Source organism: Leptosomus discolor, chromosome 1 (assembly GCF_034619465.1).
Source record: "Leptosomus discolor isolate bLepDis1 chromosome 1, bLepDis1.hap2, whole genome shotgun sequence".
NCBI classification, from domain to species: Eukaryota; Metazoa; Chordata; class Aves; order Leptosomiformes; family Leptosomidae; genus Leptosomus; species Leptosomus discolor.
The window spans coordinates 132,067,148-132,091,125 of record NC_141391.1 but is presented as its reverse complement, the minus strand read 5'-3'; the positions used below and the strand labels follow the sequence as shown (position 1 = coordinate 132,091,125).

At 43.2% G+C, this 23,978-nt stretch overlaps 2 protein-coding genes across 3 annotated transcripts; one reads left to right on the top strand and one right to left on the bottom strand.

The window, feature by feature from the left end:
* Positions 1-1,527: 1,527 nt before the first annotated feature.
* On the bottom strand, positions 1,528-10,426 carry FAM162A (family with sequence similarity 162 member A). Of its 2 annotated transcripts, XM_086478525.1 has the most exons (5): positions 10,401-10,426; positions 9,204-9,329; positions 6,818-6,926; positions 3,544-3,652; positions 1,528-1,774 (listed from the first exon to the last, which is right to left on the bottom strand). In XM_086478525.1, the coding sequence occupies exons 1-5, from the start codon at positions 10,414-10,416 to the stop codon at positions 1,679-1,681; spliced, it is 456 nt and encodes a 151-aa protein (XP_086334651.1). In that variant the 5' UTR covers positions 10,417-10,426; the 3' UTR covers positions 1,528-1,678. The 2 variants fall into 2 exon arrangements, with proteins under 2 accessions (XP_086334651.1, XP_086334641.1); XM_086478515.1 differs by lacking the exon at positions 1,528-1,774 and having other exon boundaries at positions 2,244-3,652.
* A 296-nt stretch (positions 10,427-10,722) lies between these two features.
* MIX23 (mitochondrial matrix import factor 23) lies at positions 10,723-22,353 on the top strand. Its single transcript, XM_086478579.1, has 5 exons — positions 10,723-10,779; positions 11,675-11,800; positions 12,299-12,445; positions 18,452-18,511; positions 22,063-22,353. The coding sequence occupies exons 1-5, from the start codon at positions 10,729-10,731 to the stop codon at positions 22,111-22,113; spliced, it is 435 nt and encodes a 144-aa protein (XP_086334705.1). The 5' UTR covers positions 10,723-10,728; the 3' UTR covers positions 22,114-22,353.
* The last annotated feature ends 1,625 nt before the right edge of the window (positions 22,354-23,978 follow it).

Genomic DNA, 23,978 nt, shown 5'->3' with positions numbered 1-23,978 from the left:
ATTACTTCTGTGGTGGAAAGATTGCACAGCTTGTTTGATTGGTTACATCTCAGTATGAGTGGTACCAGAAATGCAATTGATAGAAAGATGGACTGCAGCAGCTATTTTTCTAGCTCTAGTGTAAAGGACAAAGTACTTGAGAGGACTCAACTAGATATCTTATTGCTTCTCTTTTCCAGATATAAAGATGATTTACCCTGCATTTTTGTAGGGCTTTTAATTTATTCAGCAATAGTGCTAATTTTTAGTAGCGCAACAAAAATAATCAGGAAAAAGTTTCAGGAAAAATAATCTGCCTCCCATTATCAGAAAGTTCACAAACTAAATCTGTCGAATGCATATGCCTCTTCTGTTTCTGGAGTGCCCAGGGCCAGTTAGCAGGCAGTCCAGGGAAATAACACAGTTTTGAGCAGTCCTGACAGTTCCAATCTACATTTCCTTCCAAATGAACTGAAAGGAGGAGGAAAAATACTGTTTCTAGTTCAGCATGAACAGTATGCGGCTCTTTTAGAATGAATGCCAGAAATACGACTGTTGAGAGTTGCTCTTTGCAGATATTACTGGGTCTGCTGCTTGTAAAACTTGAGGCAGATGATCTTTTAAGTGGACTAGTATCATGAAAGCACAGATGATGATTTAAAGGCGGGAAAACGCAAATAAATCTAAATGATGTTTGGAAAAAAGAGCTCATCAGCAGAGAGCAGGAATGCCTGATTGACTTTCTTATACTCATGTGCCTCTAAGTAGTAAGTGTGGTAGCATGGGTTGAAGCTGTTGCTTAGTATTCGTCAAAACAGTCATCTCTTCCCTTAGCTCAGACATTTCTTACCCCACTACCAGCTCTGGTGTGAAAACTGTTAGGTTGTCATCTGCAACACATTGGTTCTCTGGACTGGCATTTCATTACTGATCTCCCTCCTCTTTTTATCAAAGGAAGGCAGTTCTTCACAAAAAGTAATCCTTCACTTAAACAATTGCAGCCAGAATATATTGGACCTAGAACAGGTAAGCAGACTTTCTACCAACTGATGATCATTTTGATTACGTTAATGCAGGTCATACAATTATTCTTGACTCAAGGCTCCCCAAACAATTGTTCTCTCTTGCACAAAGAGGAACATACGGAATATTTGAAGCAGCTGGTAACAATATAAATTACATATAGCACCATTCTTCCTGAAGGGACTGTGAAAAGACCTGAAATAGCCCATGACAGCAGATGACTGCCCAGAGAAGGTATTTTGTTTGCATGGGTATGAATGTACAAGTGGAAACCAAATGGGCCATCCTTTTGTGTCCGTTATCTTCGTGTAAGTGGTAAGTAAGAGCATAAGACTTCCTAAAGGAGACTGGTACCCAGAATGCAGGTACAGCTCCAGCAGTCTTTTTAAAAGATGCCTAGTCTAATGCCTAGCGCATGTGGGAAACAGCTGTTCCGTTTATACAGTACGCTTGTCCTGTTCTGCTAACCATGAAGTAGTAAGTTTGGAGGAAAAGGAAGGCTGTTAGGAAAAGAGACTAGTTATTTCTGATTTTAATGATTACAGGATAATGTATTCATTCTTTCTTGAACATGAGAGTACAGAACATACAGGAAAGATGTGACTGACTATATGCTCCTAGTGCTAAAAAGGACTCAGCTTTTCTTCCCCAGTCCTTGGTCTCTTCAATTCCTCCTCTAAGGTTTAGCAGCTGTCCTCTGAGTAGCTTCGTCTCTCCATTGAGCTTTCTTCTCCAAGTTCAGGCTTGTAAGGGTTTCATGCCTTTTTACAGCCTACAACATAATGACAAAGCAAGAGCAGAAAGCATCACCTAAAGGACCACAGAGATTAAACGTGAATCAATAGCTTAAAAGCTATCTGGCCTGTCCTTACCAAGGCACAGTTCTGTCAGCTTTAATGCCAGGAAGAGAGAAGGTTAAAATAAAACATCCAGAGACTATTTTGGTTTAAACTTATTATTTCTCTGGGAATAAATTAAACCCTGTTAAGGCAGTAGAAGATACATTCTGTGCATCTGGTCAGTAATACTAATCTCTGGTCTTCAGAAGTTGGAGGTACTGGAAACAAATAAAAAGTTGACATAATTGATTCCAGCTGCTGTGAAAACAAGGGTCCCAAAGCAGCTGTCCTCCTCCCTTTCCAGTGTTTGCAGTCATACTACTCCAATGTAAGAGGAAAATGTTCTGGGAATTGTCAGTGTTGATCTCTTCTGCTAACGCCAGGGAAAAACCTTTCCACTGTTTTATTCCAGAGTGCTGCATCCTTTTCATTTTGATAGGTGAATGCTGACAGAAATGTCACTTGACACAATAGTTCACAGTGCTGGGGTTGAGACTCTGTTACTAGTTTTAAGGTTTCTCTAGAACACTTCGTAGTCTATAGAAACAAAATCTGAATGTTGTCATCAGAACTGCTTCAGAGAAAGGCCGCATACAAATAAGGCGCTGCCCACGTAGATGCTCTAAGCACAGGGTTTTCTGATTCCAGTCATCCTTAAAAGAATGTAGTGGACTGTGTTTGTTACCACCGTGCTTTTTATCCAAAAGTAACATGACAGTAAGCTCCACGGATGATATTCAAGTTCCTTGACTTTAAGACTGTTTCTGCTGAGAGGCTTTAGCTTGGCTTTGTTACACAAAACATGCTCCTTGCTTCTTTACAGAAATACCTCAAAGTTAATAGTTCACCAACTATGTTAAAAAACACATAAAGTGTGACCAATCTTTGCTGCACTTGGAATCTTAAACTTTACACTTACTCTCTTCATGTGATGCAAATTAAGTCATAGATCTAATTCTGCCACATGCTGAACTACTTTGATATCTTGGCAAATTCTACGCAAGTGAGGGATGCTCAGCATCTACAGGACGTGGGAGCTCTTCTATGAAATATATTTGATTCAACAAACAATAATAATTGAGAAAACTTGTTCCATCCACACTAAAGGAAGTCTATTTTCTAATGCAATTAAAAAGGGCACAGAATTGCTACTGACCATCTCCTCACTGTTTAAAAAGACTTGAGAATTCTCAAGTCTGATTGTTGAGAAACATACTCATTTGGTATTTCCATTACATTGATTCTACAAGTGTTGCAGCATGTAGAAAGGCATTTGTAACAGGTCCAGGCAGTCACTGCATGGACCCCATTGGCCCAAGGAGCATTTACCTACCTACCAGATCCTTGCAACAGAAAGTGCTCTTTCCTTTCAAACTCTTGCAGCCCGTCAGCAAAATTAAGGAGTTAAAACAGTGCAAGCTAAATATTAAGTATTGCACCAAGGAAAAAAAATACTTTTTTTTTTCTTTTAAAGGAAGCATATGCAGTCTAACAGTGACATCACCCTTTTCTGCCTTGGGTATTAATCAGTGATGGTCACTTCTGCAGAACTAGGAGGAGTTATTTTTAATTTTTGCTCAGTGATGAAACGAAAAAAACACCACCAAAACCCAAAGCAAAACAGTACTAACAATCCACACGAGGAACTAAGGAGTTTATGTGAAGACTGACTTGTAGTCACCTGCCAAAAATCTCTGCTTACCTGCTTCCCTTTAATCACCATTGCTATGCATCCCAGTATTGTCAAGGCAATCATTACATAGCTGAACTTCACACGCAGTGTGGTCTTTGCTGCTCTGATTGTTTCAATCCTCAAGAAATAATAAAAGAACAGACTTATCAGAAACCCAAATAAATCATTTGGCTAACTGTTTAATTTCGCCTAGCATGCTATGTAATTTTGTACAATGCTAGCAGTACCTGGTTCTTATCACAAAAAGGTTTTACAAGAATGGGAAAGGCTGATCCTCAGCTACCTTGGTCACAAAGGTATTCCTCTCAAAGTTGGAAACAAACCAAATATTTTTAACTTCACTTATTTAATTGTTAAGAGACAATATGGCCTTTCCAGACCACTTGACTGCAACGCAAAAGAGGAAGGCTGCAGTATTTAAGTATGCGTGTTCACTATGGAGAAGACAGGAAAAAGAAGAGAATCGTTTTACTAATTCAGTGTTTTTCTTAATGTTAGCTCCCTCTGTGCTGACTACCACCTTCCAATATCTGCAAAGCCAGGGAGCACTCCATCCATATTAGAACTGTGGTGTATTTAACATTATAAAACCTGCATTTTCCCTCAATAGCAGAAGCACCATAAAACCCATTTGTCAGCAGAAATAAAATACATAGTGTTTAATACTATGCATTTGGTGTTTCTTGGGCAGAGGGAAGCATTATCACAGCTTAGCAATTCTTTCTTCCTGAACTTCAAAATAGTTTCATTTATGACACAGTCTATTTTCAAGCAAGAAGGCTTCCTCTGCTACAGGATTTGATAGTGCTATAGATTACACACTGGCTGCTGAACGTAATACTCCTCAGAATTTCTGAATAGGACTTGGTAAGAGACCAGTGGTTACCACTTCCCTCCTGCTAGAGTAAATACTCTTAAGGTACTCTATTTTCCTAAGAAACTTATGAGGCATGGAGGGATTGTAAGCTTTCCAACATCAGCTTTGGACAGAGGACTCTCTTAAATTTTTTTTGTTGTTGTGATTTTTTTATTTCAGGGGACTTACATAGCCACACCAGTATACTACTCCTTTGGAAAACCTGTTGCCTAGTCTACTGTTACCTTTTAAAAGCCAGAAGTCTTCCACAAGAAAAGTATCAGTTATTAAAGCCTTCCAGCTGTACATGTGATGAGTTAAAACAAAACAAAAAAATTATTAAACTATGAAGATCATTCTACCCCAATGACATCTCAGTTACAGCAAATTTAAAGTTTGTATTAGAAATACCAATCCAAGAAGGGCCAACGTAGCATAATGCTTTTAGATGTTCCTTCCACCATACCCAGAGACCTATACCCTATATATTTAACTCTCCTTGCAGAATTTAGAGCAGTTGACTCCCCAAGGAGGTCTGATATTCTCGCTGATTAAATTTGGCACATTATAAAATTACAGATGACTAGAAAAGCATCAACATCATGTGATGAAAGAATAAATGCATCAAAATAGGTCATTATAACCCCAAACTAACATGGATAGTTGATTTAATGGAACAGGGGAATTATCATTGTACACAAACATGAGCGACTACGGAATCTTTTATCACATTTTGACCCTTATACTTGGAGGGAAAAGAAGATACAGAAGGATCCATGATAGTTCAACACGGTAAATCACATAGGACCTAAGAACTAGAGATTTTTAAAGAGGAAAGCGAGTGATTTGACTGCTGTTCCAGAGTATTGATCAGAGTACAACATTTCTGATCATAGGGAACCCGTCCATCTACTATCAAGCTAATAGTTAAATTTAGCTTCCAGGGTATCTGTTTTTGCTAATATCTGCGACGAACAAGTTAGGCACAGGCTGCAATTAAGCTGAAATTAAAGCCTACAGAAGCGGGATTTAAAAACTTTATTAGTTGACGTTTGAAGTACCTTAGATGTGCTAGAAGAGGAAAAGTTAGTTATCTGAACAGTTTGCTTTTTAATTCAGTGGCTAAGATTAATATTTAATGAATGAGTTACTTCTGATCACCACATCTTGCAAGATTACAGAGTTGTATCACAAGCTATCACAATTCTTACAACTCTTAATTCAGCTCAGAACAGGAAAACGAGCTTTTGTGCTTTTATGTCGTTTTCAATTGACTTCTCAGTTTTGGCTAAACTATTTGCCTAAACAAACAAGAATTCCCTATGCACTTGCAAAACTGCAAGGTCAGCTTTTATCGGTTTGTCCTTTCAATAAACCACTGAAATAACTTCAGTCACTCTGGCAATTGAATTTTTCTTAAAAACACTCGTAACAAGTGTTTGGTATGCAAAAATACATGCACTAACAATAAGTTTTAACAATTTATGCCTTTATGTATTTCAAATGTAATTTTAAGAAAAACGATGCAATACAAAATGGAAGAATTCATTGTTAATGTTGTGATATGCTTAGAAAAAACTTAAGATACATGGGTGCACTTTGAACTCCCATATGGTGCATCCAAACAAATAGAGTATATTTAGGGGGCAGCTACATAGTTTGCTTACTCAAGTAGTACAAGATTTACTGTATATTTTTAATTTAAATAAATGCATACATTTAAAAGCATTACAAGCATGTTTTAAAAGATAACTATACTACCACCAGGAATGTTCTTTAAACTAATAATTGCCTGTTGTTGTTAAGTTTTATCTTCATTTTAGATAGGCAAACTAGAACACACAGTTTTAATTTCTACTTTTCATGCAGGGCAAAACATTGACATTGGGCTCCACCAGCAACAAGGATGTTTTGACTATACATATATATATATATATATATATGTTTGTTAGTTTAAATTCCAAGAGTAAAGAAAGTTGGCCCATGCCCTCTAGATATTAAGTAATAAATATTTTAAATGAGTTTCAGTTATTTTATAGCTATATCATGAAAGGTTTGCACAATGGGAGACTGACATATAAAGAAAAACACTAGAAAAAGCTCATGCTTAACATTTGCAAAAAGTTTTTTTGACTAGGAGAGAAGAGTAAAAATTAACTGATTTGTGATGTTTTTCTAATGAAACAACAACTGATAGATGGTGGTCATCCCTTCAGAAAAAAAATAATCAAAAAGGATATATTATGTCAGCAATATAGAATTGCTCAGGTCATCTCATCTACAAGACAATACACCAAACGCAGCAGTGTAAGATTTTTCAGCTGTGAAAACCCATTCTATTTAAGAAAAGTTACTGTGGAGTTGCATTCAAGTAACTTATTCCTGCATAGATAATGTCTCTTTTACAGCTTCAAAACTGGCACTTACGAGACAGTCTCTGGTATATCCTCTGGTTTTTTGAAATGGCCTGCCCACAACAAAAATCTTTTCTCCCAGTCTGTAGGCTTGTGTCCAGGCACCCTCAAAGTAGACCGACCTAAAAAAAAAAAAACAACACAAACAAACAAAAATAAACACCAAGAACAACAGTCAGAGAAGCTGAATTGCCCCAGCTGTAATGGAACCAGTTAGGGTGAGCAACGCAGACTTTTAAGTACATCTGCTAGAGCCAGTTAGGGGACAAAAAGCACAGTCAGATTAACAAACCTGTAAATGTGGATTAAATTGAGCCATGGAAGGAAAGCCAAATCTTGCTCAAGACCTCTGTATTTTTAGCTCTGAATTTGCAGAACCTGCTCCAGCATCTAAGCTTCCTAAGGTGCTGTGATACTATAGTCTTCCTATTACATTTAAATTAATTAAAAAAAAAAAAATCAAATGGAACTGCTACAGAAAAGCCAGTATCCTGCACCATTACATCACAGAATGCTAACTTTTCCAGGCAGTGTAAGATTTTATCTTATCTGGAGGTATAAACAAACAGATGACCACAGGCAAAGATTAAACCCTTAATTTTCAACTTAGTCTTTCAAACTCAATATACAAAATATTCAGAATGTAATACAGGAAGGTTTCCATGCATAATATACCATTAAAATGTGGTAAACAATGTGCAAAGATAGAAACCTTTTTTTTTTTTAAAAAAACAATAGGAGTTATCCTGTAGGGATCTGTGCTGCTTCGTGGATTCAGGAATTATCTAGGAACCAGGGTGGACGCACAGTTTGCTGACAACACTAAGTAATTCAAAAACATAAAGAAGAGGGCTAAGCGTGAAGAGCCGCAGGGCTTCAGAATCCTCAGTCAATGAGCTGGCCAGTGAAACCCCATGTATATAAACAAGAAGCAATTCCAGTTCATGTATAAATGACAGACTCTAACCTAACCATTACTGCTGAGGAGCAAGTCCTCAGGGTTTCATAGAGTTTTTGGCAAAACAGTAATAGTCAGAAAGGGATACACTATTACTAGCAACGATTAGGAACACAGACCAACACAAAAGCACTGTGCCATTGTATAAAACCGTGACTCCAGCATTTTGAAAAGCATGTGAAATACTGATCCCTCATCTCAGAAACAGCTGAAATAGAATGGGCACACAGAAAAAAAAAGGACAACCACAGGTATGGGAAGGCCACCTTGTCAGAAACAGTATCATAGACTGAAACCCTTTGGCCTGGGAAAGCAGTAATCGAAGCTCCCTTCAGCACAACTCAGGGCACCAGAATCATAAGTGACATTGGGAGTGTGGGTTATAATGAACGGGTCCTGTTTTGGAAGGGGTAGTCAATAAAGGAATATCTGATTGAAAAAAAAAGCACTTACCAGGTTCAAAAACAAATACAAGACTATATTTGTTTGCGCACAGCATGGTTCAGCTGAAGAATTCCTTCTCAGATAATGTGGATGCTAAAAATACACCCAGCATCAAGATACTGGGCAAAATTATGAAAGAAAATCCAGTGAGAACCATTAAACACAAAGATGCCACCTCTGGGACAGCAGTCTAGGGGAAAACCACTGTGTTTGCCCTCATTCTACACTCTTCCTTAGATCCTTGCTATTGGTCACCATTCCTATTAGTCTTCACAAAAATGTAAGGGACCTCCTTTACTGGCCACTACTGGAGACATCATACTGTTAAGGAGACCTTTGGTCTTACCCAGTACAGCTGCATTATGTTTTTAACACAGAAGTATGCAAAATGCTTCACATCTGTATGCTTCTTTTATCTAGCATCAGTAGACCATGAAGGGAACATGTTATACAGGAAGTCTGATTAAAGCATCATAAATGTCCCATATATAGTGAAAAAATGTTTCATGGCCTGAGCTTTACCTGACCAGCTCCACCCTCAAACATGAATCAAGCCAGTGATTCAGACTGACTCTTTCCTGCAGGGCACGTTCAGTTTTGTGAACAGCTGGAGCTGGTTGCACTATGAAAAACTCCAAAAGTTTGTACAACATTCCTAAACATTGATAGTTTACATTGGGGTTAAACAGTCAGTGCTGAAGCACAGCTGAAGAACCTCAATGTAGGACTGTACATCAGATCAGATACTCGTGACCTACTACAAAGCAAAAGCTGTGTTGTCACAAGAAGAAATACTAACCCCTGGCTTTGTTAAAAACCAAGATTTTTATTGCTAAATTTAATGCTCAGTTTTCAGTCTAAAGACCAGAATTCCCTCTCACTGAATAAAGCATATTAGCATCTATGTCTGCCAAATCCCTGTTCAGATGGTAGCAGCTGGGATATCTAAGTATTTCATGGCATGAAACATAGTATGATCTTTATCAAAAACTCTTACTTTTTGGCTGAAGTTGACTTCCTTCCTGGGGTTTAATGCAAAGACTTCTGCTTATCTTCGGATCCACTCCTTTAGCCATCCTCAGAATTGAGGGAACATTTCTTCCCAGGAGTTTAACAGCTCTATCTGGAAGAGAAAGCAGAGAAAGCAAAGGGGCCAAATCTAACTCAGGACAGTAGAAAGTGAGAATACTGGCTTTTAAATAGAAGTGTTTGTTTGTTTTTTTTTTTTTTAAATGCAAGAGAAAAAACCCCACAATAGTTACAAATCTACTATTATGCAAGAAACGCCAGATTTAGTTGTAACAGAGCCTACCAAAGAAATTAAAGCCGGTCTATAAGCAATGACTTGAGCTTGCCCTTCAACCTTACTTAGAAAACTGGGAATGCAAGATTACAGCCTACAAGCAATTTCTAAAACACAACACACATCACAATTTGAAGGAACTTAATCTATTCATATGCTTCAGATGTACTTGGAACAGTGCTATTTCAAGGACCACACATGAGCATTCTACCAGTCTTGTCACATCCCAAAAGCAAGTCACAAAATTGACAGACAAGAAAAGGCAAAAAAAGCATCATCTGGCCACACTGAGATACCTACTTTGCAGCATGTTACAAAAAGGCAGGGCAGCTTGTATATGAAAACATATTCCTGAGAAAAAGCTTCTAATTCATTAATTAATATAATGAAAAAATTCTGAGGGGAAAAAACCCCAACACTTTGAAAGACAAAAGGGCACTTTAAAAAATATAAATTGAGTTCTTTCTTCTTTATGCTGGCTGAAAATGTCTCTCCTATGGGAAACAGTTGCCCTTTATTTTTGAATTTACATTTAAAGGCGACCCCCCACACCTCCCCCCAAAAAACTTTTCAAGGTCTTCAGAGGAGGGGAAAAAAGGCAAAACCCACGCCTTTCATGTCCGTTAAGGGCAGCTTGGAGGCCGCGAAGCCTCAAGCGGTAATGTCCATCAGACACGTTTCACTTCATCCCTGCCGCGCCGCCAGGCCGGGGACGCCCGAGGGTCCCCGCCCCGCACCTCCCGCTGTCCGGGGCCCGGCACCTCCGGGGGGCCGCGGGCCGCCTCGGGGCTGGCAACGCCACTTCGCCCACCGCCGTACGGGGGAGAGAGCCAACGGGCGGGCAGCCCCGGCACAGGCCGGTGAGCTCCCCCCCGCCCCGGCGGCACTCACCAGCGTAGCCCCACATGGCGCGGCCTCCCGACCCGGCGGCGCCGTCTCGGCCCTGCCCGACGCCCCCCAAAGTCACCGCTGGGCCGGCGCTGCGCTCCGCCCCGGCCCGGCCTGGCCCGAGGATTGGAGAGGCGCGGCAGAGCCGCCGGAGCGCCCCCTCCCCCGCCCCGGCGAAGGCTCCCCAGTCCGCCGAGGCCGCCGCCGCAGGTGCCCGGCCGGGAGCGGCTCCGCCAAGTCCCGCCCCCGCAGCAGCGCCCGCCCACCGCCCCGCGCGTCATCCCGCCTCCCCGCTGGATTGGCCGCCGCCGCGGCCCTCGGCCTTTCCAGTATGGCGGCGCCCAGCGGAGCGGCGAGCTGTGAGGACTTCGCCGAGTTCCAGGTAACCCGCGTGGAACGGCGGGGGCCCGGGGGGAGCGGCGCACTCCCGCCGCCACCCCGCGCCGGTGCCCGGCGCGCTCCCGCCGTCTCCTGCAACGCCGCGGGGCCCCGAAGGAGTGCGCCCCGTAGGGGGGGCGGCGAGGTCACCCCTCCCCGCAGCGGTCGGGATGCGGCGACGGGGAGGGGGCCGGCGGGCAGGGTCCGGCCTTCTCCTCACCCCCAGCGGCGGGAACGCGGTGCCCTCTGGCAGGGAGTGGGGCGGGGTTCCCCTTCCCGGGAGGGGAAGCCCGCGGCGTGGGGCGGGAGGGAGCTCCACGAGTGCCTTCACGTTGGCTAATGGAACGTGGAAGGACCGGGGGTGCGTTCGGCGGTGTGAGCGGGGGCCGGGCCGGCGGAGGTGGTGGCACCTGGCCTGTTCCTTGAACGTCTTGCCCCAGAAAAGGCGGTGGGTATTTTTGTTTTGTTTTGTTTTGATTGGAAGTTCGCCGTTTAGGTGCGGGTTGTGCCCCGTTTCGCGCCCTTCCGTCCCTGGGCGGGGATGGGGCCTTGGGCAGCGGCTCTCCGGCCTGCTGGTGGCGCTGGGGGGGGTCTCCTGGGGGAGCCGGTGGGATCAGGGCCCGGCTGCTGAGGCGGGGGGGGCGCCGGGGCCAGGTCAGTGACTCGATGCTGCCTGGTTCTGCCCCCCCACCCCCGGCCTTCGCTGCGAGGCAAGCTGCTTGCTTTGCAGCACGTACCCCATGCGTGCAGAAACTGGTCGCCTGGTGCAGGTTCTTTTGCTGTTTGTAAGCCATCTGCTTGGTTTTCTGTTAAAAGAATCATGCTCAATTTTTTTGCAGTAGGCTTTTCTGAGGGATATAAACAATTTTTTTTTTTTCTTTTTTGTTTTTTTAATACAGGAGTTGCTCAGGGTGATGAGGACAATCGATGATAGAATTGTCCACGAATTAAACACTACGATTCCGACAGCTTCCTTTGCGGGGAAAATTGATGCCGGCCAGACGTGTAAAGAGCTGTACCAGTCTGTGAGTGTGTACTCCTTTGGCTTTCGGCTCGCTTCCTGATGCTTTACTGCATGCAGCGGCCAGTAAAGCACCCCCAGTTTCTGAGGGAACCACTGCCATGATATATTGTGCTTTATTGTGCTTTTACCTGTAACTGTCACGCTCGGCTTCTCTGCGCAGCTAAGCCTCATGTGTGTAACGGCTACTTCGATTTAAAACCACGTGGGGAACTGAGTTGTTCTGCAGTACCCACTCTTCGAGGTGCACTTAAAGCTTTGGGGGATGGCGTTAGCCTGGCCCGCTGCTTTCTTTCAACAGGGGGTGCTGGCATGCTTTTTGTGGTACAGCGCATGACTCGTGCTCAAAGCCATGTTGCTTCCAATGTGTGGATTATAGATTCAAAGATTTTCTATAAGCACAGCCATACCTTGACTGTAGAAAGTCTCTCTTTTAACTTGTAACTCTGAGGGTTTTGTTCTCTGCTGAGTTGTTGTGATTTTTCTTTCTCTTCCCGCTCAGCTGATGGATGCTCACACCAGCAGAGAGAGAATCATCAAAAGCTGCATTGCTCAGACTTCCAGTGTAGTGAAAACTCTCAGAGAAGAGAGGGAAAAGGCCCAGGATGACGTAGCGTTATTAAAGCAGCTCAGGAAAGAGCAGACAAAGGTGAGTGGTGGGGCTTTGTAGATATCACTTAGAGAGGAAGACTAGGATATCTTTCCCAAATGGAAAGACCACTGTGATGGAGAGAACCTGAGGTGGATCCTGACTCAGGCAGTCTTTTCTGAGGTTCTTGTTGGCTGTGTTTGTGAGAACCATTTCCCCCAGCCCTCAAGACAGAGCTGCTTTTATCCTGCAAGCAGGGCGTTTTCTGAGATCCTGTTACACAAATGCCGTCGAAAAACATGTGTGCCTCCCCATGGTGGACCCTAACCTTCACTGACTAATACCACTTTGTGTACAACTTCCCTGGGCTGCTTGGTCCTTTCAAAATGTCTGAAGGTTCGTTTTGCCTTTTTGAGATCTTGAAGATCTGACAGATCTGCAAACAGCAATTGTGGGTGCCGAGATGCAAACGCCAGGAGCTAATGAAATATGGCTGTTGTATATGGTCCCTTGCACCACCCAGTTACGCAGCCTTAAAGCTGTCACCTTTCATCATCCCCATGAGAAGTACCGTTCTTACTTGGTATGTTAACTGGAGATCCTGTCCTCTATGACAAGCTGCCAGGCAACCTTGAATTCCATTTAACCACCTTTATTGTTGTTTAGTATTTCTTGGATTGATTTTTGTACCTTGTGATGATGCAAGAGAGGCATCTGGGTTTGCATAAGGAATTTTAATGTGCAAACATCCTCTCAACCTTCTGGCCTCTGGATGGAAACTGTACTTTGCCAGAGGTGAACAGAGGTGATCTGGATGGAGTATTGGAAGTGGAGAAGGGAACCCCACTGAAGTTCTTGATGCCATTCCAGGGCCCCCTTTGTAGGGGAGAGGATACTGCATGTGCAGCTCTAGGAGAGGAGATTAGCAGGGGTGTGAACTGTTCCATTGATTTCTTTTCCAGACCTGCTCTGTAGGGCTTATGTTCATAGAATCATTTTAGTTGGAAAAGACCTTTAAGATCATCAGGTCCAACCATTATCCTAATGATCCTAACACTGCCAAGCCCACCGCTAAACCATGTCCTTAGGCACCACATCTCTACCTCTTTTAAACACCTCCAGGGATGGTGACTCCACCACCTCCCTGGGCAGGCTGTTCCAATGTCTAACCACTCTTTCAGTAAAGAAATTTTTCCTAATATCCAATCTAAATCTCCCCTGGCACAACTTGAGGCCATTATCCCTTGTCTTGTCATTAGTTACTTGGGAGAAGAGACCAACACTGGCCTCACAACATCTTCCTTTTAGGTAGTTGTAGAGAGCAATTACGGTCTCCTCTCAGCCTCCTCTTCATTAGGCTAAACAACCCCAGTTCCCTCAGGCGCTCCTCCTAAGACATGTTTTCCAGACCCCTCACCAGCTTTGTTGCCCTTCTCTGGACACGCTGCAGGACCTCAATGTCTTTCCTATGCTGTGGTGCCCAAAACTGGACACAGTACTCAAGGTGTGGTCTCACCAGTGCTGAGTACAGGGGCATGATCACTTCCCTACTCCTGCTGGCTGCACTATTGCTGATACAGGCCAGGATGCTGTTGGCCTTCTTGGCCATCTGGACACACTGCCGGCTCATGTTCAGACGGCTGTCAACCAGCACCCCCAGGTCCTTTTCTGCCAGGCAGCTCTCCAGCCACTCCTCCCCAAGCCTGTAGCGCTACGTGGGGTTGTTGTGACTGAAGTGAAGGACCCAGCACTTGGCCTTGTTAAACCTCATACAATTGACCTCAGCCCATCGATCCAGCCTGTCCCTCTACAGAGCCTCTACCCTCAAGCAGATCGGCACTCCCGCTTAATTTGGTGTCATCTGCACACTCGCTGAGGGTGCACTTGATCCCCTCATCCGAGTCATTGACTAAGATATTAAATAAGACCAGCCCCAATACTGAGCCCTGGGGAACACCGGTTGTGACCAGTCGCCAACTGGATTTCACTCCATTTACCACGACTTTCTGGGCTCGGCCATCTAGCCAGTTTCTGACCCAGCAGAGAGCACACCGGTCTAAGCCATGAGCCACCAGCTTGTCCAATAGCGTGCTGTGGGAGACTGTGTCAAATGCCTTGCTGAAGTCCAGGTAGATAACAACCACAGCTTTTCCCTCATCCACTAGGCGGGTCACCTGATCATAGAAGGAGATCAGGCTGGTCAAACAGGACCTGCCTTTCATGAACCCATGCTGGCTGGGCCTGATTCCCTGGATGTCATCCTGCACTTGCTGTGTGAGTGCACCAAAGATGAACCGCTCCATAATCTTGCCCGGTACCGAGGTCAGGCTGACAGGCCTGTAGTTCCTCAGATCCTCTTTCCGGCCCTTCTTGTAGATGGGTGTCACATTGGCAAGCCTCCAGTCTTCCGGGACTTCTCCCATTAACCAGGACTGCTGGTAAATGATGGACAGTGGCTTGGCAAGTTCTTCCGACAGCTCCTTCAGTATTCTCGGGTGGATTTCATCTGGCCCCATAGACTTGTGAGTATCCCATTGGCATAGCAGGTCACTAACTACTACTTCCTGGATTATCAGGGAATCCTTCTGGTCTCCATCCCTGTCCTCCGGCTCAGGGGGCTGATTGCCTTGAGGGTAACTAGTCTGATTATTAAAGAGTGAGGCAAAGAAGGCATTAAGTACCTCAGGCTTTTCCTTATCGTCGGTGACAATGTTCCCCTTCGCATCCAATAAAGGATGGAGATTCTCCCTGGCTCTTCTTTTATTGTTAATGTATTTGTAAAAACACTCCTTATTATCTCATGCAACAGTGGCCAGACTGAGTTCTAACTGAGCTCTTGCCTTCCTAATGTTCATTCCACATGACCTGACTAAATCCCTGTACTCTTCTGGAGTAGCCTGCCCCTTCTTCCAAAGGTGGTTGACTCCTCTCTTTCTCCTAAGTCCCAGCAAAAGCTCCCTGTTTAGCCAGGCTGCTTGTTTCCCCTGCCAGTTCGTCTTACGGCACGTGGGGACAGGCTGCTCCTGTGCTTTTAAGACTTCCTTCTTGAAAACTGTCCAGCCTTCCTGGACCCTTTTGCCCTTTAGGACTGACTCCCAAGGGACTTTCTCAACCTGTGTCCTAAACAGGTCAAAATCTGCCCTTTGGAAGTCCATGGTAGTGGTTGTGCTGCCCTTCCTGCTTGCTTTGCCAAAAATTGAAAACTCTATCATTTCATGGTTGCTAAGCCCAAGACTGCCTCCAACCACCACATCACCCACCAGTCCCTCTCTGTTAGTAAACAGGAGGTCCAGCGAGGCATCTCCCCTGGTGGGCTCCCTTACCAGCTGTGTCAGGAAGTTATCCTCCACGCCCTCCAGGAACCTCCCGGACTGCTGCTTCTCTGCTGGGTTGTATTTCCAGCAGATGTCTGGTAAGTTGAAGTCCCCCATGAGAACAGGGGCTGGTGATTTCGAGGTGACTTCACGTTTTGTTCCGCACCATGTGCTTGCAGATATACCAAGTAAGACTGCTTGCTTACTGCTTTTTTTGCAGATGCTGGCTGGGTGTGTCTGTTGTGTCCAGCAGTTTAGCGAGCCTTCCTCTGTTGAGGACTGTCTTGACCAGGGTTCCATCATATATGTGTGTATATATATATATATAAAATGTGTATATGGTCCGATATCCTGGGTGCATCTTTCCCTGCTACAATACTATAAGACTTGAAGAGATGGGTGTTGAAATTCTGCTTCTGTGGTGCTGAACTAGCTCAGCATCCGCTTACACCTTCCAAGAGGAGCCTGTTGTAGCCCGTGTTCCAGAGAGTGGTTAGGTGCTGATGCAGTTGAAGTAAAAGAGCTTCCTGAGGGAATGATTTGAACTCAAGCTTCTGATTTTTCCCAGGCGTCGAGGGAATGAACTGTGCTCTGCAGAGAAGTGCTCTTCTGTTGTGAGCTCAGAGGTAGCAGGAGAGTGGTTTTATTCTGAAAGCCTCGCTTACAGAACTGCTAACAAGCATCCATGTTAGTTTGGAAAACTGGAATGGTAGTGTAGTATTTTCTACAAATTGTGTTTGCAGAGCCTAAATTGTTCAGTTACTGAGCCCAAAACTTATCACCAAACCCACCAGGAGGATCACAATGATAATGTTTAATAATTGGAGGTGATTTCAAATGTTAAATGCAATCCATAGTTTGGAAACATCCTAGAGATCTTTTGATGAGATGACCTCAAATTTGTACCTGGACTTTATGAAGTGTAGTCTCCTCGCTATTTATTTTTTTTTTTTTGGTTCTCTGTGAGAGTTGTCGTTTTTTCTACAACTCAAGCAATCTTGACAGAACACATCCTACGTTTAAGATCATGTGTTTCAAATGTATATTCACTTGGTTGCAATACAGATCTGTTTTCTCTTGTTATTGATGTTTCTGTCACCCTGCTAATGGTATAAATCGAAGGACTTTATCCAAAGTTATTACTTCTGGGTCATTGAATAAAAAGCCTTGGAGTAGTGTCAGTCTAGCAGCCCATTCTTTTAATCTGCTTGCGTTAAAACATCATTTGATTGTGTTAATTTATTATCATCTTAGTTTACTTGAATGAAGTGTCATAAAATATCCAACGAAATACATTCTGGAAATCCAAAACATAGAGCACAATGATTATTAGCTTTATCAAGCAAATTAGTAAGGTTTTTTAAAATGTCAGAGTATGTTTTAAGAACAACAGCAACAGCAAACACACCCTCACCACCACCTTTGTGGCCATGTGGATTGACACGGTGTTGCTGTTGAGGTCTGCAGCTCTGAGGAAAAGGCTAAAATAGTAGTTTTGCTTAGGCTTGGTGTCAAAGGCAATTAACGTGACAGTCCAGGTGATTGTAAACCTGTTCACATCCTCCAGCCGGAAAAACCTTTCATTGAACTGCTAAAGAACTTCTGAGCACTTATTTTATAGGGACTAATCGCGGTCATCTACTCACTCTGTGGATGCTGGATTATTTCAAACAGTCAGAAGTCCTGTTGAGTAGGTAAAAGTCCATCCAACAACTGCAGTAGCTGTGTGTGTCTGGACACCTTACTTAGAAGGTTTTTGATGGGATCGCTGTCTTGGCTTGCACCTATTCACCAGCTCTCTAATTGAAACCATGTGTTTAAAATGGATAAACTCTGATCCTTACTCTGTTATGTTAAAGACTCCAACAAAAACACATCCTAAATGTAGGCAAAAATGGCAGATGGTTCTTATATCTCCTACTATTGCTTCAGGGCCTCACGGGAGGGACAAATTATTCCAGGTCACCTGAACACAACTGTCACTCCTGCCCCTTGGAGTTTCTAATAGGTGCAAAACAAAGAGCTGCTTGCCTTTCTCGTGCGTTGAGTGAGTGCTCGAGAACTGTGTACTCTGGTAGTTCTTGCCGGAGCTTTTGCATTTGTGTAAACCTGATTTGTCCTGCTGCGATCACATAATGTATTAACTGGTTCAGATAGTGTGAACATACGTGATCTGTTCTCGTAGACCCTTCTTTTGGTCAGTGCACAGAGTAGACGGCAAAGGAGGTGGAGAGGATCTCTTTATGATTTAATTCTAAATCCAGAGTCTGACATCTGTGTTCAGTCCTAGCTTTGCTGCCAGCTCCCTCTATGACTTTTAATAATGCATGTGTGAAACAATGACAACTCAAGGCTGCAGAGCTAACCCCAGCACTGGCATTCCCTGTGACGCGTGCCTGAATTACGTGGAGATATTTTTGTGTGTGAAGCCATTAACATTAATCGGTTAATTGCTAGCAAATCTTAATGGACAGTATTTAAGAACAGAGCATTAGTAATCGGGAGCTACTTCTGCCAGGCTTGTGTTGCGAGTCTGCCTTCACCGTGCCCCTGCAGGCTTCAGTCTGTGTTGGCTGCATGGAAGGGCCAGGCTTTCAGGATGTTTGCACGTCGTGCCCTTCAGTTTGCACCATCCGAGGGGATGCGCACTGGGTACTGGGGTTGTGATCTAGAAAGTTGCAATGGTAGTAAATGCTGAAGGCTGCAGGGAGGCCTGTTTGACAATAACCTCTTTGTCTGTTACTTTCTGCAGTTGAAATTGATGCAGTCGGAGCTGAATGTTGAAGAAGTGGTAAACGACAGAAGCTGGAAGGTACTCAGTCATTTAAAATAGTGATGATACTCTGTCCCAACAGACAGTCCTGCACTGGAGGTGTGGGACCTGTGCATTATGAGGCAGGTGAATTAGAAATAGGTGAGGGCAGTGCTGGGGGAAATGTTTCAGGTCAGTCGTTTTCCCAGTTCTGTATGTGGAGATCAAAGCTTCTCAGTTGCACTGCAAAGGAAAGAAAAGTATCTGATTTAGGGGGGAGGAAGGACTGTGGAGTACTCCCTGTGCAGATCCCTTTCTCCACTTTGCCCAGTAGCTAAGGACTTTGTAGACTTTTCCATGGTGGCCTGTCTGAAAAGCTTTGCTGGGCCTCTAACAATGTCAGAAAGATAAGTCCTTCCAATTTGACTGTGTTTGATACTGATCACGCTTCTGAGCAGAGGCCAGAGGAGGATGGGGCTGTAGAAGTTGAACCTTTTGCTGATGGAGCTTCTGCAGGCCTGGACTGATGCTCCGTGGTGCAAAGGGCAGGGTTGCCCTTGCTCTCCTGTGTTAACAGAGGGGGCGGATCTCCCTCGGGATTGTCGGCTCCAGACACTGTCTTGTTATAAAGTGATTTTAACACTGAGCTTCAATTCTGAGGTGGCTGTGTTCTGTCACTGCATTTTACATCTAGCATGCTTTTCTCATTTGTTGTAGCTTTCAATGGTGTGTAGAGACCCTCTTTCCCTCTCAAAATGCAAAAAGGATTTTTGCAAATAGCTAGTACTAGCTGCAGCTCCCTTTTTAATCTCTGCTTCAGGATTTTAGTCCTCTAGATTGCATCAGCATAAATGCAATCCGGCTGGTTTATTCTTGAAGGTCTAGTCACCACAACACAGCTCAATGCAGGCTAATTAGATGAGCATCCACACATTTTTCCAGGTGTGCTTTGCTGTCAATAATGTCTCTGTACTGTCTGAAAAAGCTATTCATGCTCTTAAGCTTAATTAAAGCCAGCTCAGATATAACTAGGCAACATCACAGCCTTAACAACCTGCTGCAGGCCACCAGTGGCAAAAGTTTTATGGCAACTCTGCTGTCAGCTTTATTTAAAAGGGAAGAAGATCCACCCCATACTATCTGCATTCTGAAGCCTAGAGTTGGCACCAAAGTTAGCTCTGATGCCAGTGATTTCCTGAAGCTGCATTAAGCTTTTCTTAGTGACACAAATGTCCATTTTTTCCTGAAGATGGAGAACACTGTGTTTATAAATAGTGAATATGCATGGTGCAGGGATATCTTGGCCTGCTAGCATTTAAAGTAGGGCTTGAAGAGAAAAGTATTTCTGGGTTTTATCTCCAGCTCTGCTATTGTCTCCATTTGAACATAGGCAGAAATGTCTCATTTAGCTGCCTGTAAAAATACGTCACTGAAGGAATTAGACCCAGTCATGGTTGTGGACCAAATGCGATTTGTTACATGGAAGTGGTTATTGGTTTGCCAGCGAGGACCTCTGCTCTTTTTTACTGTAGCAGACTTGTAGTTGGAGTACGCTTATGTATTTACATTAACCCTAACCTGCTGAAAACTGATTGGAAAAACCTGATTAGGAAACAGAAAGTTATTTTCAAACACTTACTCTGGGTAGCTGTAGCATAGTGGAATATGCTGCTTTATAAAAATGCATTTGGCTGATACCAAACAAGGAACTGACTTCCAAAACAAGACGCTTGCGTTAGTCTCTGTGCAGCACCTCCACACTGGAGCTTGTTGTTGGAGTCTTTTGTATCAAAAAGACAGCAAGATCAGACTTCTGCATAGTAACATGAATGTTAAGGTTTCTCAGGCACTGTTTTTCCTGTCTGAAAAATGAGAATAGCACTTCATAGGTAGATCAATGGAGTTAGCTGGCCTCAGTAATACACCGTGATCTGTGTCAATGATCCTAAAAGTAGGAGGCAGTGTTAGTAAGATTGCAGTACTGATCTTCCTTCCATAGGCTGCAGAGCTACTGTTAAAGATGCTTTAAAAGTTTGCATGATAGCAAGCTGGAAGCTGCAATTTTTTTGATGCGTTGTTTGATGCAAGAGACCCTCACAGTGTTTTAGAGTGTATTTCCAGTACCCTTTAAGACATATATGCCCTTAAAATGTCTTTGAGAGACAATGGACAAAAATGGTGCAATTTGCTTAGTATAAAATGCTTCGGAATAGGAACCCTTTGTGGTTCTTAATTTCTACGGTTTCCTTCTCTTACTTATCTGATTTCAGACCTTTATATACTCAGCTCTTCCAGAGGTGTCCATTGCATGTGGTAACATAATGGGACAGGCTGTCTGTGTGTGTGTGTGTGAAAGAAACTGTATCATAACTTTTGTCTTTTGCAATAAGAAGCAGTTTGTAATACATGCCTGTTTCTTAAAGTAAATTAAATTTGAAAATAAGTTGAAAATTACTCAAAAATTGTTAAGAATCAATGCCAAAACGAATGCGTGCTCCAGACTTCCCTTTTGCTGAAGTTGCCGTAGGTTCTGAACTCTGAATAAGGAGATGAGCTGTAGAAGATTCTAGGAAGATACGGTTTAAGTAATGTATTTATATAAAGTGATGCATAACTTCCTCAAAATTACAAGACCACTCACTTTGCATGGGAAGCCAGTGGGCAAGTTCATGAAACTTGACGTACTGAAGATCACAGGCATTTCGATCTGAAAAGTCTCTGGACAGCTTGGCAAAACGTGCTCTTGCAGGAGTGCTGGTGGGGGAACTAATAACTGCTAGTGCCTCAGCTTGGTGCTAGGTGGTGCTCGTGTCACTTTTCAGGACGCGCACTGGACGAAGTTTGGAGCCAAAACAATAAATAACTAAATTGCTTGTAAAGAGCATCTGTAACTTCGGTGTCAGCGTATGTGTTGTGCTTTTGGTTCAGACTGCCTTACTGTAAGCAGTCAGTTTATTTGCCCTCCTTAGGGTAAGTGGTCTGCTTGACAGGGCCTGCAGTTCAGGCTAAATAAACATGATCTTCAGTCTCTAGTCTGTGTGCTAAATTTTACCCAGAGAAGGTGCCAGAGGTGAGCGAGGAGAGAGCATTGTGCCCTTTGCCATAGGAGGGCTGGCAGCATCAGCACCTGTGGTCAGGTAACTACAAGTGTGAACAACCTCTTTTTAGCTGTCACAACAATGTAAAATGTGTTTGCTCAGGAAAGAGAAGAATACAGTGTCCAAATTTGAATGCCAGATTGAACACAGATGGTCAGGAGCCTTCCACTGATAATTTCCCTCCTTCTTAAAAAAAAAAAAAAAAAAAAAAGGCATCAGCATCTTTGAGGAGAACAGACTACCAGGATTATAAGCCTGCCTTATCTGAGGGGGAACACTTTTAGTGCTGTGCAGTCCCCCAGCATCAGGCGGCAAACTTTGGATTCACTAAAGCCAGGAGAGAAGGTGAATGGAGACCAATGCCTTGGTAAGTACCATTTATTGGTACAGCAGGGCTGGGCAGCTCGAGATGGGTGCTATGTGAAGAGATAGTTGCCTGAACTAGCTCTGAAGTTCTGATCATCTCCTGAATGAAGCCTGATTCTCTTTTGCTCTTCTGTTTTGGTGTCTCAGGTATTTAACGAGCGTTGCCGAATTCACTACAAGCCTCCGAAGAGTCAATGATGTGGGATATTTTCCATCAAGGTGGTCCATAACCGTGAGAGCCAAACTGGAAAGAGACCTTGGGTGAGCTGTATTGGGACCCTCCAGAACCAGTAGAACCCAGTCTTTTGTTTTGGACCTACTTAGCTGAAATCTCAAGGTTGAAATGATTCTCCTGTAATTAAGAGAAAACTCATCATCTTTTGTACAAAATATGTGAACAAATGAGTTTTATAGTATTAAAATAATTTTCAAATGGAACGCGAAACCGGCATCTTTCTTGAACTTCTACAGCTTCAGCAGTCCTAGAGGGGAAGAAACAGTAAAGGACAGGGCTCTCCCTGAACTGGTGCTTGCGAAACTATCAGGCAACATGGTGTATTTGTGCAAAAAATCTACTAAAATCTGAAAGGAAATAAAAATTGCAGAATGACCAGCAAGCATAGGTTCAGCAGCCCTGCAAGTAAGAAGCTACCAGCATTGTACCAGACTACTGAACACTAACAGCATTGCTTCAGTGTTGCATGTGGATACAGGTTTGGCATTGTTCCCACAATGCTGACAGGCAGCATCTGTAGCATGCTGTCCTTTGGTCTGGGTTACCAAGTTCTGGAGTTTTTCTTTAAATAGGGAACATGGTGTTGATTAAAACCACTCTGGGTTGGAGATGAAGATAGGTCTTATTCGAGAATGATAGTTAACTATCCAGTGACCCTATTTTATCCGTCCTTCTGAACCTTAACGTTAACTCTATAGGTGAATTGCATTTGAACTGAGAAAATAACTGTACGTACCTGATTCTGTTGGTTCTGGCCATAGTGTTGTATTTAGAAAGCTTTAATGCAACAGGCCCTGCAGTAACACAGCATTTAAAAGCAGATGAGTATGAGGAAAGCAGAATTGCTGTAATTATATCTTTATTTTTTTAGTAACTCTGGATGACAGTCAAATGACAAGGTCTGCTTGGTTGCCTGCTGGTTTTATTACTTGTTGATAAGTTTTTAAGAACCATTGAACTTGAACAGAGCCTTTAAAATATAGGCTCTGTCTTGCAAACACTTTGGAATTCAGTAATAGCACTGAAAGAACTGTATACTTTCACATCCCTAAAATCTGTGCATATACCGGGGGAATGTACCTTGGGCTTCTGAAAGCTGGCAAAAACCTGTGCAGCATTGTCTGTTTTATAGTTGTTTGTCCAGTAGAGACTTGAACAACTTGGTGGCCTTTATTTTTAGGCAGCAGAGTCATTTAGTCTCACTTTTATTTGAGAATGAGGCAGAAATATATTTTTAAGTCTTCGAGGATTAAATCTTAATGTTCAAACTTCTTTTTTTTTTTTTTCTTCCCTTTTTTCCCCAAGGGTACTGCAACTGTTCTAAGCAGAACTTTATTCCAATTGGAGCGCTTGTCTCACTCTTAAAGGATTCTCATTGCTTTTCTGCAACTCTGAAAGCAGAAGACGCGTTTGTTCTTCAACTGTTAAATTCTTATAATTGTTTATCCTCAAAGTGGAAATCAATTACTGCTCAGAACTGTGGGCTGAATTGTCAGTAATCTAATTTTCATAGAAGATGGTCCACTAATGAGGTGCTGAGAACAGTTAGTTTTGATTTCAAAGTTGGTACTCTGATACTGACCTCTAATATAGGTGTCTAAAATATTTGTTCTCTCCAGGGATTGGATCTACAACTGTGGAGATAAATTCTCCTTTTAAGTCAGTTGTATGACTTAAAGTTTGCATCAATACACCTGAAATTTAAGCTTGTATTGTGTTTCTGTAGAAACTAGAGATTGTAATGAGAATTAATCACTGTCCTCCTCTATCCATCCAGATGATTGCTCAGCTGTTGTGGGAAAACTTCTTCACTTAAGCAGATGCTGTG

Coding starts and splice junctions, on each gene's coding strand:
- FAM162A (XM_086478515.1), bottom strand. Junction 6,927..9,203: donor AAGTCAACTTCAGCCAAAAA/GTAAGAGTTTTT, acceptor TTTTTTTTTTAG/GTCGGTCTACTTTGAGGGTG. Junction 3,653..6,817: donor GATATACCAGAGACTGTCTC/GTAAGTGCCAGT, acceptor TTATTTCTTGAG/GATTGAAACAATCAGAGCAG.
- MIX23 (XM_086478579.1), top strand. CDS start 10,729: ATGGCGGCGCCCAGCGGAGCGGCGAGCTGTGAGGACTTCGCCGAGTTC. Junction 10,780..11,674: donor AGGACTTCGCCGAGTTCCAG/GTAACCCGCGTG, acceptor TTTTTAATACAG/GAGTTGCTCAGGGTGATGAG. Junction 18,512..22,062: donor TAAACGACAGAAGCTGGAAG/GTACTCAGTCAT, acceptor TTGGTGTCTCAG/GTATTTAACGAGCGTTGCCG.